The 18,852-nt window shown below is 38.1% G+C and overlaps 1 protein-coding gene across 1 annotated transcript in view; it reads right to left on the bottom strand.

The window, feature by feature from the left end:
* COL9A1 (collagen type IX alpha 1 chain) overlaps positions 1-18,852 on the bottom strand; it is a gene marked incomplete at both ends in the record, with an annotated part of 68,411 nt that overhangs the window by 24,902 nt on the left and 24,657 nt on the right. Inside the window, 16 exons of the mRNA XM_084261344.1 lie at positions 2,713-2,766; positions 2,870-2,923; positions 3,722-3,766; positions 4,864-4,917; positions 5,145-5,198; positions 5,324-5,377; positions 5,561-5,614; positions 6,250-6,303; positions 7,669-7,722; positions 9,984-10,037; positions 11,303-11,356; positions 12,081-12,137; positions 12,221-12,253; positions 13,948-14,001; positions 15,711-15,764; positions 16,055-16,078. Coding sequence (XP_084117470.1) covers positions 2,713-2,766; positions 2,870-2,923; positions 3,722-3,766; positions 4,864-4,917; positions 5,145-5,198; positions 5,324-5,377; positions 5,561-5,614; positions 6,250-6,303; positions 7,669-7,722; positions 9,984-10,037; positions 11,303-11,356; positions 12,081-12,137; positions 12,221-12,253; positions 13,948-14,001; positions 15,711-15,764; positions 16,055-16,078 — 807 coding nt within the window. The remainder of the gene's footprint in view (positions 1-2,712; positions 2,767-2,869; positions 2,924-3,721; positions 3,767-4,863; positions 4,918-5,144; positions 5,199-5,323; positions 5,378-5,560; positions 5,615-6,249; positions 6,304-7,668; positions 7,723-9,983; positions 10,038-11,302; positions 11,357-12,080; positions 12,138-12,220; positions 12,254-13,947; positions 14,002-15,710; positions 15,765-16,054; positions 16,079-18,852) is intronic.

Here is an 18,852-nt window from a genome sequence, read left to right as displayed (position 1 = left end):
AGTGCACCCAACACTTTTAAGCACAAACACCAGAAACAAACTTTTGCGAGTATCTGGGAGTCTGAATATACCAGTATTCCATCCAGGTGAGTGCACACCTTTTTCATATGATTCATAAGCATATGTGGACCCAGCACCCAAAGATTCAGTCTAAAATCAGTGTGATCTCATTAATGAATGCATCTAGCAATTGCTAATGCTAGCCACAGAGGAAAACAAAACCTGTTCCTTGGCGGATTGCTGCTGTATTTTTTAAGAGTTAATTCAGGGAAGGTATTCCTGATCCAGCAAATACGCTTACAAATAGATCCCTACCAGTAACTCTCCAAGCTCTGTATATTCCTATAACTGCATGAGTAGAATTTTGACTTTGTGATAGTAGAAGCTCAGAAAATTGCAGGAAACTATTTCTAGAGCATCAGTGGCAAGAGAGAAGCTTGTAAAACCAATTGTTACAGAGTCTGAAGCCTTGTCAATGTCATCAGACTCAAATCTGAGAAAATTTTCTTCAAATCACTGCTCTCCTCACACCTAACAGAAGGATTCACAACAAAGGGAAATGAGAAGATAGAATGGTTTGGATCAGAAGGAACCTCAGAGACTGCCTAGTCTGCCATGGGCAAGGACACCCTTTACTAGACCAGGTTGCCCAAAACCCCATCCAACCTGGCCTTGAACACTGCCAAGGAGGGGGCAGTCACAGCTTCTCTGGGCAGCCTGTGCCAGTGCCTCACCACCCTCACAGGGAAGAATTTTTTCTGAATATCTATCTCCCTAAATCTATCCTTTTCCACTTTAAACCCATTACCCCTTGTCCTATCACTACACTCCCTGACAAATAGTCCTTCTCACTCTTCCCTGCAGGCCCCCTTCAGGAACTGGAAGGCCACTATAAGGTGTCCTCAGAGCCTTCTCCAGGCTGAACAAACCCAACTCTCCCAGACTGTCTTCACAGTAGAGGTGCTCCAGTCTTCTGATCATCTTCATGGCCCTCCTCTGGACTCGCTCCAATAGCTCCACGTCTTTTGTGTAATGGGCACCCCAGGGCTGGATGCAGAACTCCACATAGAGTCTCACCAGAGCAGAGAGGCAGAATCATCTCCCTCGACCTGCTGGTCACACTTCCTTTGATGAAGCCAGGGATGCGGTTGGCCTTGTGGGCTGCAAGCATGCAATGACAGCTCACACTGAGCTCTTCATTAACCAACACTCACAAGTACTTCTCCTCAGGGCTGCTACTAATCCATTCTCCACCCAGCCTGTATTTTTCCTTAGGATTGCACAGACTGACGTGCAGGACCCTGCAATTGGTCTTGTTGAACTTCATGGAGTTCAACAAGCCTGTCAAGGTCCCTCTGGATGCATCCCTTCCCTCCATCACACCAACCGCACCACACAGCTACTGTATTTGCACAGAGGAGCTTCAGTTGGGCCCCCAGTGAGGCTGACTTACTGGCTGGAGCAGTTGGAATTCTTCTGATGTACTTTACCAGTGTTTTCCTGTTGGTTCCTATTACCTCAGCCTTATGTAACTTCAATCCATGCCAGGCCCACTCTAGAGAGAATCACAAATCTGTTCCCAGCAGTCTCTCTAGTCCCCCAAGCGAGTCTCAGGAACAGTTGTCCTTTGTCTTCAACACTGACTCTTAGCAAATGCCATCAGTTCACTTTCCTTAGCACATCTATTTCCTGCAGGAGGCTGCCTAACCAGCAATGATTTCTCCAGTCTAGTGTTAGACTCAAATCTTTCTAGTGTTAAAGACAATCTCCAGTGAAAGAAACTACATCAGTTTCTGCAAGGAGGGATAAATGCAATGCTTCACATCACTATATTTACATTTATAATTCCAGTCAGTAAGGGTCAAGGCACAGGTCTGAGCAGCATCCCACCACCATCCATGAGAAATGGTTAGCATGCTTTTAACTCAGGTGAACTGGACTTTCCTAGATAACACCCAAGAACAGCTTTGTGAACACAGGCAAGAGACTGTTCCCCATATGCAACTTGTTTGCACCCAGCCAGCTCTTAAGACACTGTGGAGCATTAATGGAACTTAGCAGTATGAAGACAAAACACATCATGTCAGTTGACCAAGGAGGCTGAGGACAATCTCTTGCCATTTTCTTTTCTAGGTAGGACAGTCAGCTACCTTTCCTTTATACCTTGCCTCACTGTTCACATTACATCTGTTAGAAATAGGTCCTAGCCAAAAATAATCATGGTCTGAATGTAATAACCCTTGTAATATAGAGCACAAGATTATTTAAGAGTCTGAAACAGTTAAAGAAAAGACCAAATGATCTTCTGGAAGCTAGTGCATTTAAGCTTATCAATGCCAGTGGTGGCAGCTGACTGTTGCAGTGGAAGAACGGGAGTTTGGTTCCAGCTTCTCATCACAAACTGCCCTCACTCTCTGTTTGGGCTGTCACTCAGTATATTTAAAAAGAAAGATCAGAAAAATATAAACAAAGGTTTAAAATTTAATTTATCACCAAAGCCAGAAACAGTCATGGGACACATGCTTCTGGACTTCTCTGTGTGATGATGCAGATTCACCTGGTACATGAGGGGGTTAAAGAACACTTGGTATTTATCTTAAAAGCTAGAACTTGCACTGAATGATATTTTTACCTCATGGTTAGCTGCAGCAACCATACCTTGAGACACTGCAATATTGTGTACTCTCAGCTAGAAATACATTCAATACTTACTGGTGGTCCTCGGGGTCCTGTTGGACCCGCTTCTCCCTCTGGCCCTTGTTCACCCTGTTATGGGAAAAGGAAGAATGAAACAAATCTGAGAAGTTATTTTTTGCACAATGCAAAATTTTTCATTTTTTCCAGATCTTTTGAATGAGATTAATCTTACCGGTTTACCAGAATTTCCCATCAAACCTGGCACTCCAGGAGGACCTCTATTACCCTGTTGGACAAAATATGAAAAAATATTAGATAAGTCAATGGTTTACTGTTCCATTTTAAATAAAATTATAGGAATCAATAAGGTCTACAAAATACAGCCTGTACTTACTTTTTAACTTCCACCTTTGTTTTTTGTTTGTTTAGCTTTCACCAAATTCCTTTTAATTTTTCAAAAGTCAGATTTCAGTTCTGACTGTTTATGTATTGACAAAACCCAAATACACTTGATTGCCACTCTCAAATCACAGAAGAATAGTATCATTCTATGCAATTTCAGAAGAAATTAATCTCTCAACCTAGTTTTCTTTTTCAATTACTTAAGACTAAACTCAAATACTGTTGTCTGAGACATTCCATAGTCTCAATCATAAAATACTTTTCGAAACTTAATGGGAATTCCTGCTGCAATTTGGTGGTACATAAACAGAGATTGTGATCTCTGTGATTCAATGAACTTGGCGCAGCTCTAAATATTGTTCTTATTACCAGATCCCTTATTTCAAACTGTAGTGACATACCTATGTCACATGCCTCCTGTAGCAATGACTTTCACAAATTTAGTACCTGAAAAAGGCTGTTTCCTTTTATTTAATACCTGGAATCATGAAAACTACATGGTGTGGCAAAAGAATCATAAAAACAGCACGGGATTAGAGTAGATAAAAGAATATATTTAACTCTTTTAGCCAAAGGCTTGTCTCTTACCATAAAGGAAAGTTAATATAATTTCACTGAATATTTTACAACGTGATAAACACAAAACAGTATTGTAAAAATGTCAATAGCCAAGATGATTTACCTTTGGGCCAGGAATGCCTTTCACACCTGGAGAGCCTGGTAAACCCTGAAAGAAATAACATTTATAGTGTTTATTTGTTGTTAAGGGGATTGGAAATGGTTTTAAAAACCACCTCATATTAACGTATTTCTAGTACTTTTACTTGATATTGAAGCACTTTTATCCAATAAGAGGCCAAGCTTGAATTCTTTCTATTTACAAAGTAACAGATAAGAAGTATTATTCCTTCTTCATAAATTGTCTAGGCAAGCATGGAAAAGTGAGGAGTTGTAGCTTTTTCTGCTTCAACCAGAAATAGATTCTTGGTCCCAGTATTCTGAGACTGGAGGTAGAGGGTAGAGAGTTGAACAGATACTTCCTGTATACATTTCAACCCCTCCTCACTTCTGTGCAACAGCACGGAGCAAGCATGCTTTTACCAGATTTTCTGCTAAGCTTAAGAGTTCACTTCATCTTACACATTTACTCGTTCTGCTTTAGTACAGCTCCTTCACTATATTCTCCCAGCAATTACTCCTATAGCATAGTGTTTCAAAGAAGTTTCTGTTTAGCTTTTGATAACTGGGTAAGTTTGAAAACTGTGCCAATTAACGTGGGAGGATTACCTTCTAAAAAAGTCCATAAAGCACTACTGATTCCCTAGAACTTCACCACAGGGAATACACTAGAAAACTCCCCCCTGCCCTGCAGAAAGAAGTATGAGCATGATGCATTCCAGATGTTCTGAGACAGCAGAATACCGAAAGGCAATCATTGCTCATCTAGGGTAAGTTAGACTAGCAAATTGGCTCTTCCAGCTCACCCTGAGAATCCCTTTGGCCCTGGTCAATAGGAGACCAGCTCTAAATGCAGAGTCACAAAATAATATCCACCAGGTCTCAAATATGAGAAACCCTGAAATGACTGCATGCTGGCCACAAACATTCCATAAGACTGAGTTCCTCACTACAACACCACTAGGAAATTTAGTATATACATAGCAGAATTTCCCTTTGCATTACACATACTCTTCCTGGATCTTTTGCTAAGGTTTTCATTTAAATTACTCAAACATCAATATCAAACTAACCTACATATGGCCTTTCTGTGGTATGAACTGAGTAAAATACCTCATGAACAAAGGTAAAATACCAGATACTTACTGGCAGTCCCTGAAGCCCTGCATCACCTGGAGCTCCGGGTTTTCCTGGTTCACCCTGAAAAATATTTTCAAGTTGTAATTTATGCAAATCACACAAAAGGGAAAATTCTATTTCTGGAACAAAGAGCCAGAGTACTTTTGGATCTGTAGGATGGGAAAGTTCATTCAATTACCCTAATAACTTGCATAAAGCCACGGGCAGCAGCATGATAAAAATCTCACAAATGAGAGAACAAATCTAGAGCACTACCAAAGCTCAGCTATATGCCAGCTGTGCCTTACTTTTGCTCCAGGCATTCCAGGGATCCCTTCCCGGCCATCAACTCCTGGTAAGCCCTTGAAAGAAAAAAAAGAAGGAATTAAGAAAAAATAATAACGTATTGGGGAAGAGATTTTACCCAGGCACTCTGATATACAAATTAGCATGACAGGAAGCTAATGAAGAAATGAAATATACATACAGGCTCTCCTTTAGGCCCAGGGAGTCCATTTATTCCTCTTGTACCTTGAGGGCCCTAAGAATAATAATAATTCTCAAAAATCCAAGTAAACACAACAAAATGACAGATGCAAAGAATGCAATTGCCTAATCATTCAGATATGCATTACTGTGAGAGAACCAATTATGCTCTATGTTTATATACTATAAGTAACCAAGGTCTGCAAGTCAACACAAGCTGAAATTTGACTGTGCTCACCCGATCTCCCTTTGGACCTGCCTCTCCCAGTGGACCTCTCTGTCCTTGATCCCCCTACAAGAAAAAAAAAAAAAGCAATAAACCCAGAATAAATTTAGCTGTATTATTATTAGCTAATAGCTCCAGGAAATCAACAACAGTACAATTCATGCTTATTTAAAGTGAGCATTTGAAACTCATACTACATTTCATAATGTAACATTTTATAAAAACATAGCTCAAGCCATCTCCTAGGAATCATGGAGAGTTTAAGCAAATTATGTTGAACTCATCTTCAACCCCTACAGTTACCAGCAAGCATTAATTCCAATGGGAGAAGGGGTGGGGAGGGACCAAGGAATTTTTAATTTAGAGCCTTTTACAGCTTTTGTTATAATGAATGAATATTTTTCAGTTTAAAACCTAAAAAAATCCAGGCCATCCTAATGCTCAGTAGCACTCAGACTAAAGAGGTAACAATAACATACTAAGGCTAAAATGTGTTCATCTACCCTGTAATTCCTTGGGGGCAGTAAGAGATTCTGGACTTGGACATCACGGTATCACTGTCATCTCATTTATTCATCTGTGGGGAATCAGTGGAATTGGATTAATCAGAGGCTTTTCCAATTCACAGCCACAAAGTTTCAGGACTTATTATCTGACTAGGTAGACCCTGGGAAATGTTCGATAACACACACTCTACTTACAGGTGCACCAGGAAGACCTTGAGGACCAGGCTCACCATCAAGCCCACGAGCTCCCTACAAAACAAGATGAGAATGCAAGACATTAAAATGGAGTGCTCAAAGACCAACAACAACTTCTTCTCAGTTTAGTGAGAGCTGCAATTTCTCTACAGCTGAGGGGTTTTTTACAGCTCCAATAACAAAAAACACACAAAAATAAAACATGAAAAAGAAAACTTTTTTTAATCTATCTTATTTTTTGAAGAATTATGCAAGCCAGTATTTTTTAACTATGGAAAATTAATTTAAAAACATGACATTCAGTTCTTTTTCTAAAAATGTGTGTTGGACAGCAAGGAGATAGGCTTTTTCATGCTACTTCAGGAAAAGTCTGTGTCTTCCTTAATAATGTGTCTTTCACCACATAATAGAATAGGATCAAAACATGAACAGAAGTCATCAAGTGCAGTGCAGCTATTTTTATCACATATGTGTCAAGGAAACAACACAAAAACTACCCTGTAATTTTAAATGGAGAAAAAAAAATCAAATAAGGAACTCATTTGTCAAACAGATATTGTAAATATTTCAAATAGACAAATCAGTACAAAAATGTAGGAAGAATTAGAAGATACAAAAAAGGACAGTAAAGCAATGTAGGATACTAATAGCTTAGCGAATATGTCTGAGAGGTTAGAAAGCCTCACTGATGAGAAGATTCATACTCAGGATGAATTGGATGTTGTTTCTGAACACAGACTATCATGGAATAAGGTTTCAGTGATTTCATTTCCAAAGAAGACAATGACATGATTGATACATTTTACTCCTTCCAGATTTTTTTAACCATATAGTTTAGCAAGATCATAAGAATAGAAATGTAACAGGCAGTTTTGAAATAACTGTTAGAAACACTTCGACGAACAACAGGAAAATTACCCAGCTAAGTCAGAGCCCATATAAACATGAATCCCACTGGCAACAATTTAAGACACAAAAGATTCAAGAGACAGAAAGAATGGAAAAAGAACAAACCCTCAATAAAAAATCCTGACAAAAAATTGAGACAGTGAAAGCAAAAAGGCTTCAGGAAGATTAGATGACAGGAGGCACTACTTAAGAAAATTTAGCTTTAAATAAAATATGCTATAGTTTATAACTGCTATAACTTGTTATCTTGTTAAATACATACTTGCACATGTCAAACTACTATAAATTCAAGGATCAGAAGGAAAGGTGTGAAGAGTACATGTACTACATTAATAAGAAGGACCAAGATGCCTTTCTTCCTAACCAAAAGTACAGTAGCTATGGAAACAGTGGCAGCAAGAGAGAGAAAATGTGACATTTAAATAAGCTTTAAAACATTCAGGGATGTACGATTTGTTTTGTTTTTTTTTTTAACCAGGCCATTTTATGGAAAGAAAGGCTAATACTCACTTTGGTACCTTTCGGTCCCATTATACCAGTTATCCCTCTGATACCTAGGATGCCCTGAAAATGAAAAGTATACACAAATTATGCTTAAATCTTTTTATCAGAACTGTCCTAGTTTTAAGACTGAAGAGTCAGAGTTCTACATGCTTTCTTTATGCTTTTCTTAATATAAAAGGAAAAATCCAGCAACTTCTGCATCAGAGTATTTAATTTATGTGATAATTTAAGAATGTTTAGAAGAAAAACAAAACTATCAGGTTGAATGCTACAGCTATGCCTTAAGGACTGAAAAAACCCACTGATTTCTGTTCCTGATTAAAACAGAGCTGAAGCATTCTCCCCATGCAGCCTGTGTGAGAAACACACAAAGGCCAGATTTGCAAAAGCACTAAGTTATGTTTGAATGAGGTGTAGGACAGATGCAGGAGAAAGGTACTGTCAGACTTTATGGAACTAGAGGCAGACAAAATCGGGCAAAGCTTTTGAGAATACAAGTACTACGCTTATATGCTTGCCACGCCTGAGAGGCTGGATTAAGCTGACATCCTAGTGCAGCAGGACATATCGGAGCTATCATCACTTCCCTTCAAGATACAGTCCCATGGGAAATTTGGCTTTAATATTTCCCTCTTCCCAAGAGACTGAAACTACATAGCACGTCTCCTCTCTGCAGAGACACCAAGCCTCAGTGATACTGTGTTTGTCCTGCCACAAGAATGGACTACAACTGTGATAATGAATGACCTACAGGCAAACCTACTGCCTGACCTGACTCTAGATGGGCAGCCCCTTTTACTTGCTCCTAACACAGTCAGATGGGATCCTGCAGAGAACATTTAGAGCTTTGTCAGCCAAAAATGTGAGAAAAAATATGATAATGCAACAGTGACTACAGCAGCCTGACAAGGGAGAGTCCCACAGTCTAATCCTTGTTCCAAGACCAGAGATGGAACCCACTAGCAGTGGTACCCACTACTTTCTACCAAAAGCAACACCTTTCCCAGAGGTGGCAATTTTATGCAAGTCTTCTTGTCAATCCCAGAAAAGTGTTCTATTGCAGGTGCTGCTGTGCCTCTGAAGACCTGTCTATCTTAACTTTCCACAGATTGCCTATCTGACATCACTTTTGGCATATTACAAATCCTATATTCTAATAAGAAGCAATTATTTAAAAGCTTGTTTGTAGGGTCATCAACTGGTGAAACAGAGAAGTGAAATGAGTAATGCATTAAAAAAAAAAAAAAGGGAAAGTCAATCCCTAATTTTTTTTTTAATTCCACTGTGTTATTTTACAGTGATTGAAGAGCTTTACCCAACTGAATTAAATGAATTGGTACCCACAGGCCCTTCAGACAGCAGAAGCTGCAGCATCCTGCACAAGTACTTTCTTTACACCAGGGACACCTTTTTCCAGCATCAGTCATAAGAAGGATTAGACCCTTTCCTTTAATTAGTGTCTGGTTTTCCATTATCTGTCTGTAGTCCTAATCAAAAGGTTTATGTTGTTTTATGTTTATAGAGAATTCTGTAATTTAGGATTTGGATGTCATGTGCATCAAAGTAAACTTCTCTATAATCTAGACACCAATGGCATTAAAGAAATAGTTTCACATCTAGGAAAAAGCATAAGATGCCATCAGAAAATGAACTATAGAAATTAAATGTTATGCCTGTGTCCACCTCTCTTACTTAGAATGACCCCTTTCTTCTGTTCCATCTTCCCTATGCAGCTGTGGCAACCATAAAACCTCCTCACAAGGAAACAAGCTGAGGAGGTATATACCACAAAAAAGAAGTCAAGTGAAGCAGGGCAGGCAAATAATTCCAAAATCATAACTGTGATTAAAGGATGCTTCTTTGGCATGGAAAACTTAAAAAAAAAAAAATTTTCAAAGAAAAATAAATCTGTTATTTAGTGGCTGCTACTTCACCCTCAAGTCTTGGCTAAGTCTAAATTTCAGTTAATATTTTAAACGAACACTAACTTTGCAAAGACGAGGTCAGAGTCATCAAAAGTATGGAAAGGAAGGACAAGGAAAAAAACCCCAACGAAACAAAAAAACAACTATTTGTATAATTTAAGACACAAAATATTTTTAAAAGTAGGATTTTCCATAGCACTATTTAGAGCTTTGTGCCAAGTGATAATATAGATTTTTGGAGGGACTTAAATAATTCCTCGTTCTCTCATAGATGATATGGCAGAATAAAAAGAAAGATGTATGTAAATTTTATAATACATGTTTTCTTACAATAAGAACAATAAAAAAGACATAATAAAGCAAATGGGTAACACTATTTAAGAGGAAATACTTTACTGGAGGGCCTTGAGCTCCCACTTCACCACTGGGTCCTTGGTCCCCTTCTTCACCCTGGAAAGCAAAAGATACATCTGTGGCTAATCCACACCACACACAGTGCTCTCTCGTTGTAGGAGGTACATTTACTACTCATAGTCCTCTGTCACCATGGCCAGCTTGAAGTAAATCCAGATCAAGTCACACTACTCCCTCAGAGCATAAACACTCATTTAGGTTCACATTCCCTTCAATCATTAATCAAAAGCATAATTTCAAAGCATCCCCAGTATAAAGAACAATAATGTTATTTTACTCTTAAACCTGTCATTCCTTTTTTCTTGATGTTAATCTCTTTAGTTTTTTTCTTTTAGACTAGAAGTGTAACGAAGGTACAGACCTATATGTGAATGGACTGGATATGCTAGTAGCCCTGTGTCAAAACACCATACTGTGCTTCAGATTTTTTTGAAAATTAAAATGGTAAAATGCCTTATCTGGTCAAACCCCTATTAGATTAGATGACAACCTCTCTCATACGACGACAGTGCATGGTATGGAACAACAGTACTTGCTATCAGTTTGATTTGCAAAATGGGATTTGGCAGCATAAGACAACTGCTCAACATCCAGGGAAAAAACAGGCAAGCTGTTTCTGATAAATTAATATTCTTTTCTATATGCTTAGGTATAGAAAGCAGGCTTTAAAAAAAAAAAAAAACCCCACAAAAAAACCTCTGAGTATTTATTCCCAGCATTGAAGCATGGGCCAAGGCAGTGCAAATCTCAAATTTTATTTCAAATATTTCAATATTAAACAAGATTAATTCAAATGATTCACCTTAAAGAGTTCACATTTCAATCTTCAAGCTGAATCAAATTAGCCTCATTACTATGAACTTACACTGTGTTCTTTCCCTCTCAAATATCTTTTTCCCTTTCGTGCTTCCTGTTACTGCTGATCTATGCACAGAACAATTAGCTTGGTAAATCCACAAAATTCTTCTGCATTTAAATGTTTGGATTTTTTCCAATTAATAAATTGTACTTCAATTTTTGTCATGAGTTCCATAGGAATTAAATCCAATTATGAAAAAAAAAAAGGAAGAGGATTATGCTTTCTGCACCATACTAATTACAGAGTACAGGTGAACGAAGAACAGAGATTTACTTTTGGTTACTCTGAAGTCATTATGATATGTCGTGTCTCTTCAAGCATTCTGGTAAAAAAATTAATAGTACTAAAAAAATGTAGCACTGTTTTTGAAATAGAGGCTAAAGAACTATATTACCTTGCCAAAAAATAAGAGCAGGTTTTCCTTTTTTTTTTTTTTTTTTACCTTATAACCTTGTTTTCCTGGTTCACCAGACTCTCCTTTTGAGCCTTTCTGTCCCTAAAAATAAATGTAAAAAGCAAAATAAATAAATAATTAGTGATTATCCGAAATTAAAACCCTGAGTTTTGCAAACCTGACATGGAATCCTCAGAACTATCTTGCTGTTCCGTCTGCAATCCCCACTTACCACCACTTCCTCACCCAGCTAGTTAACACCACATATTAAGTACCATCTTCAAAAAAGATTTTCTTCCAGATCTAACAACGCTGTATTTTTAGGCAGGTTAATATCTCTTCTTACATTAGGACATAACCATTTCCTCAGGCCAACACTACTCCTAGAAACCAGCAAAGAATGTATTGAATAAAAGAAATCTCTGATAAAATGAGGCTCCATAAGTATTAATTTCAATTAATACGTTACAGGTCTCCAGTGGAGAGAGTAAGAAGGAAAAAAAGACTTTTTTTTTGGGGGGGGTATATTTAGAGTTTCTGTAGTCAGACTACAAACAGTCCAGAAACTGAACGAAGAGATCCTTCACATATTCTAATCCTTTCAGGACCACACATAAATTTTACCTTGTAAAACCCTTGAAATTTTACCCAGTAAACAACAAAAGGCTATTTTGGTGTTCAAATGTCAAAACAATCCTATGCATTGACACTGAAGCAGGGTCTTTTGAAATTAACAGTGAACTGCCCTTCTGGCAAGACAGCTCTTGCCCTCCCTGGTACCTTAAGACAGAATATCTGTAAGGAATCCTTGAACAGCTTCTCTTACCTTCATTCCCATTAAACCAGCGTGTCCTGGGCGGCCAGGTGGACAAGCATTGGGACACTGAAAAAACACCACAGAGTTAACACCATGTAGGTTGAATAAGGTTGCCTGAGTTTATTGAAAAAAAAGGACAAGTCTCTTACCAGCGGGTCACCATCTTGCAGGCCAATTGTTCCCTAAATTAAATTAAATTAATCAAATTCAGTAAAAGAGAAATAACCAAACCTGACTCATTAGACAATACAGTCATTAGACAAAACAGAAAGGGCTACTATCTAAAGCTGGAATCAGAATTGTAATCAAACTAAGGATCTCCAACACGAAAAGCCCTTAAACTGTAGGATTTTATTGTAGGATTGCAGGTGCCTGCAAAATTCTGTCCCTAACATAGACAAAATATTTCTTTCGGTTTTTAAGCAACCTACAACATTTTTTCTATTAAATATAGAATAAATATATCCAAACCCCATGAATTTCCAACAGAACTAAAAGACAATTTCTGTAACAAGAGTAACTTTTACTTTTCCAGCTCACTCTTATTCAGCAGAAGATTCAGATCTTTACAGAGAAAACAATCTTCCCGCAACCCAGCTGTTGGTAGACGAGTGAGACGTCTGGCAGTTAATGGAACTGCAATAAGCTAGAGACCAGCGTACAAGGAGATGGACTCAGTGGGGGGAAGGCCATTCCTCATATTAAATCAAATGTTTGATGGAAGCTAATGGGAGGCTTATGAGACACAACAGGGAGAAATAAGATTTCACAGCAGCAGCTGGATTCTTTAAAGCCCAGTGAGAGGGAGCACACTGTTTCAGAGAGCAGCACGGAGGAGTTTAAGGAACGAGCTAGTCTCCTTTTATACAGAAGGATTTTAAAACAAAGCTGAAGGTATGTTTGGGTCCATAATGCCAGCAGCTGGAGTAAGACTGTGGCACTTCAGAAATCTAAAAAGAACAAAACTGTCAAGGAATAAAAGCAGCACGTGCCATTATTGAGAATTCATTTCTACTTGTTTCCTAAATATTCCTCTCTACTTTATCATTCACATTTTTAACAACGTCTCTGCCAATTCTCTGGCAACTTTCATGAAAAGAAGAAACATGGCATAAATAAAGCATACAGATTTAGGGTCTGTCCAGCAGGGGAGCAGTACAGCTTTTAAAAAGACATTAGTATGACACATGTTTCCCAGCAGTTTGCATTTCACAGCACCCAGCCTCCCATGTGCCTGCCAAACACTTTGTTATATCTGTCTGGGAAGGTAAATAGCCACCAGACAAAGGCATAACACACATCCCTCCTCCCAGGAGGCTCAAAGAAGATAACCATTCTCCTAGAGAGGCAAAGCACTGTTGTAGAGCTTTCCTTTATCTCCTTTATCCCTTGCAAGTAGCAGGCCTGGGAGCATATTTTTCTCTCTCATGAGCCACATTAATTTTTTTTCCTCCTAAAAGAACAGTCTACCTCCGCTGAAGTACTAGCAGTGAGGCTTAAGAAAGACTACATTTACAGTAATCCTAGAATGCACAAGTAAGTTTAAAACCTGTAAAAGACATATTTTAAGACCTTTGGCAGAAATGGGAAGACGTCATGAGAGAAGTTACACAGTTTGTATTCCAAAGTATCTTTTGCAGCCATAAAGACTAGAAATTTGCTTTCTCAATGAAAAATCAAATGTTGATATGACTAAAACAGTTGTATTTCAGGCTTTGAAAGAGTCTCTAGACATTATGAATTTATATAGCCTGCTGAAATCCTAAAGTTGGTATTCAGCTGTAGGACACAGCTGTACGACTTGAAGAGAAGTTTTGTTCAAGCAACAACAACATCTAATTCAGATATTAGCACATTATTAAAGGCAATCCCTTACCGGAGGACCTGGTGGTCCTGGTAACCCTGGTGGCCCTCTTTTTCCTGGATCTCCCTAGAAAAGGGCAAAGTAATTTTGTTGATTTGTAGTAATAATGAAAACCAGCAGTTTATCTTCATACCACACAAGAACAGTGAGAAATGAAGTAGCTGCACAGAACATAAGCCCACAACACAGCTCGCGTAGTAGAACTGGGAAAACAATTTTTTAGTATCATGTGAGCAGTGCTGAGGAATGGAAGTCACAAAACCCAAATAATCTCGAACTGGTTTAGAAAGCTAAAACACCTGACTACAGGATCATCTTATCTCATAACTGCTAACTAAGTTCTGAATTAAAAGAATCCTATAAACTGGCAAAAATGTCCAAAGCACAAAGAGGAAAAAAATCGCCTTTTTCAGAGCCCAGGATGAATTCACCAAGTTAAAATCTTCTCTTGCTTGCAAAGTTTTGATGGCATTGCTTTCAGAAGACAACCCAAAACCTCTGAATTTTTTTTTTAATGTTTTTAATGAAAATAAATTTAATGTACTGACCTTTTAACTTAATACAGTCATTTCAATATTATGTTTGGTATGTTATCAAATCAAAAATGAAATTAACAAGGTGACTATAGAAAAAATATTCACTAATTCCCACAACGCATGAGCTATAGAGCCACAGGTATAAAAACACTGAAAAGGAATATTTCTTTTCCATACAACATATAATTACATTGTGGGAACCCTTATCACAATGTGTTGTGGAGACCCATGAAGGAAAGGCATTCAAAAGGGGACTGACTACATTAACAGAGGACAGGCTGATATATAGCTTTTGTAAAAGGCAGCACAGATGCAATTTCTGATTCAGACGGAGTATGAACTGAGACACTATGACAGAAAAATGTCATTTTCCAAATAGTCTGTACACTTCCCTACGTATCCATTACTGTCCTTGCTACAGAAAAAAGAGTGAGCTAAATGGACCATCTTCTGAAACAAACTGGCAGGTTTTAATATTCTTTTTTACATTCCTTTATATGACCGAGTGCAACACAAGGGGATTGGCATGCATTAAAAAGTAGGCTTAATTTAACAACATTTTAAAGCTATTTCAGACTTCAAGTAAAAAATTAACAATTGGTTTCAATTTGCATGTCAGTGATAAAGCAGCAAGTCAAAATATGACAGTGTGCTGAAACTAACTATGCAGTTTAGCAGCAATGTCAGTAGATAGAGTCACACTTAAAATGTTCTGGGGGGTTGGAACTAGATGACCTTTGAGGTCCCTTCCGACCCAAACCATTCTAAGGTTCTATGGGACTAAGAAATACTGAATTGCCATATTCACTGATACGTAAATAGAAAACAGAAATAGTATGTGGTCATGTACCATAATATATATGTGCAAAGACAAAGTAAAGCTGAAGTTCTGCATGTAACATTGAGGTTTGCACTTCCTGTATTTCTCGCAGGTTTGCTTTTTGATTTATCTTTCTTTGACTAAGAGGAGAAGCAGAATCTGGGACACTATATGAAACATACAATTCTAATCTAGTGGGTGGCCCTGAGTTTGTGCTATTAAGTGTTCCTTATTTCTCATGAGCTTCAAACACAATCTTTCCTCTACCAGTGATCACTGAAGAGGAAAAAGAATGGTTTTGATTGTTGTTATAACCCGAACAGCGTCTACACAGCACAGTAATTATTCATTTTTTTTCTTGTAAGTACCTGCTAGCAATGGAATAAAGCTACATTTTTAGCAGTCATGGCAGTACTTACAGGTGGACCACTACGACCTACTTCCCCGGGAAGTCCTGCTGCACCAGCTGGACCCTGTAACAAGCAAGTCAGATAGTATTTTTAGACTGTACAGTATCTCTGCAACAAGCATCCAAGGAGTGAGAACACATAATTCTCTCAAAAAATAAACTGTGCCTTCAGACACTGGTATTCTTGCCCCATATACCATAGACCTAAGCAGCCTCAGTAGCAGCTGAAGAAAGCATACATAAGAGACATAGAACATCCGGATTAAAAGTTTCTTTTTCCACTGAATTACTTTTCACTGCAGCATAACCGCTTTATTGAATATTTAAACAGATTAGTTTAAAAATTATACTTACAGGTGGTCCAAGAAGCCCCTTGCCCTGTGAAATATGAAAAAAGGTCAGAAATGTGGGTCCACACCTAGTAAAGCTGTTTGCTGAGAATAAAGTTTTTGGGATAAACGGGTAAAAAAAACCCTGATGTTTGAGTCTGCAAGATCATTTTGAAAACTTGTTTAACTGATGTTAAATATCAATTTTATTATTAGGTAATCAGTATCAAGAAAAAAATTAAATTCTTGCCTAAGCTGCTTTGCAGTAGCATTTATTTACATACATTTACAAACATGTATATTCCCACAAACTACTGAAGACACTGAAACCTTTGGGTTTAGCTAATTATCAAGTACCATGACAAACACATCTATGCTATAATGATTTCCTTCTAACAGTGCATTTAAATTGGTAGTAAAATACATTATTTTTGTGTGAGTGCTTCCTTGAGGTCTAAATCCATTAAACTAGTGCTTTCTGGTAATCAGGAAGAGCACCAAACTGCTGTTGTTAACGTTTTCCATTGGTATTGCTCTGAATCATTTTAATGAGAAGTGTCCAAGATACAAATGTCTTTGGACAATACACTCCCTCTAAGAAAACAGATCCCTCAGTCTTGCATTACTAAAGCAAATGGATAATTTTATTCATGAAACACAGGCATATAAAATCACAAACATACTTAAATCTTCAGGAGATGTAACAGTGTGCCTGGGCTGAGTGGAGTTTAAAAGGCACAGAATATCATACTAGGATTGTATCTGCATGGTTATGTCTTTAGAAAACTTTATATAACATGGGGACAATTTCACAGCAGAAAGTAAGTTTTTTCATCTTGTATAACCTAATAATTCCTTTGCTGCTACTGAACATTCCCTTACTGCACTTCATTATAGTAGACATATCTACATTTGACTGTTAAAAAACTCCCAAACTTCCACAGCATCACATATCTGATACTACAGTATCATCTGCCTCTGAAAGAAGGAAACCAAATTCTTGCAGGTTCCCATTGGAATATGCCCTTGAAAATGAACCCCTAACAGTGGCAGAGAAAGTCAACGATGTGATACCAAAAGAAGCTGCAGCTTTTGTACCTGGTCCACACACAGGCCCAGAAGAAGACAGTCTTCCCAGCCCTTTGTTCATTCCATTGTACCTCCTCAACCCTCCTAATTAGGACTCTCAGAATCAAGGGCTGTCCCCCAGCAAACCATGCCCCACATATCCAGCTACTCCACCCTTTTGGTCATGAACTCCCTGCAAGGAAACTTGAGGAGTTGGCAGCTCCAGTGCAATCAGCCAGTAAGGACCTGCACAGAGCAATTAATAAGCCCAACCAGAGGCACATGTTCCTGCCTGTGTCCTAAAGGGGAATGCTTTCCACATGGCCTGCAACTACAGCCTGCTCTGGAGTTACTTATCTGACCCAAAGTATCATGGAGCATATGGGTGTGAGCAGTAACACACAGTCTGTAATCCCCTGGTTCAGAGACGTCCACCCTGTAGACCTGGTCAGCACCACCATGTTATCAGCACGGACTCACTGCCATCCACCAGAGTCACATACCAGTATTTGTATGTGTACCCTGTGCTGGAAGCTGTACTTTAGTAGACCTTAATATATTTTAATTTTTTTCTATCACTAAATACACACAATCCTACCCATATGTCAGATCTGAAAAGCACTAGCAACGTATCAGCTAACAGAAAAGTGAGAGGGAACTTAACAGAGAGAATGGACTGAAGGGTGCAATCCATGCACCGAACACAGGAGCCCCAGGGCCAGATCAAAGGCATCAGCATATTTGGTGGTAAATTACTTGAATTAATCAGAAGTATTCTACTGACTCTGTAAATCTCCCATTTGAGCTTAAACTTCTGTATGGATATTTTATATACCCACATTTTTTGAAAGTTCTTAAAATTATTATGTCTCACATTAGTCTGTGAACAATGAGCTAATATCACGTATATTTTCCCCAAGTCAATTTTTCTTTGAGTCAACAGGTTTTTTCTACAGTATTTTATCCTCCAATATTTCAGCATTGCATAGTTAATTCCTCATCTTTTCTCTCATTCAGCAGTGATTTGCATGTGTGCTTTTTTCCATATCACCCGAGTAAGAAATCCAACAGTTAACTTGTCTCCTCATTCCAGAGAAATGTTTTTAATTTCTGGGCCATGTGCAATACATTTTTTTCCCCCAACTATGTGACTGGAAAAAAACCCCCAAACACTCAGGCCTTTCAGTCTTGGTTTTGTTACTTTCTGTAACCAAAGGTAGCTAGTGTATTAGCTTGGTTCATCCTAAGTTTGAACATATTTATATGTAACCTCTTCAAGAATAACATTATAATTTCCTCTCTGGCCAAACATCAAAACGATTGTATAATATAAAAATCAGTAAAAGTTAATGAGACATGGTCAAAAATATCATTAAAACAGGATTTCATGGCAAGGAGTACTGTATCAGAAGGCAATGCTTCTATTTAATCCTAACAATGTCTCCAAAAGGAATCTAATGCTTACTTAAATTTTAATTATGTGCAGCCCTGTTGCAACTCTACATCACTCATGTTGCTCCATTACTCATTTTCCTTGAGGCTTTCCTGATTTCCTGTATAATTTCTACATACCAATCATCATTCACTTCTCCAACCCTGGAAAAGTCCTGAAAATCACAATAATTTGCAGCCCCTAAATATGGATGTTAAATCCATCTGCACGCCAATCTGAGCAGTACTCTTTGCATGCCCTTTTTCCTATTGTCCTGGTTTCACATGGAACAGCACAGAAACTCTGGTGTAGCATTTGCACTT

This window comes from Gallinula chloropus (assembly GCF_964237585.1).
Source record: "Gallinula chloropus genome assembly, chromosome: 3".
Classification (NCBI taxonomy): domain Eukaryota; kingdom Metazoa; phylum Chordata; class Aves; order Gruiformes; family Rallidae; genus Gallinula; species Gallinula chloropus.
The sequence above is the reverse complement of the archived record's forward strand: the minus strand, read 5'-3'. Positions and strand labels throughout refer to the sequence as shown.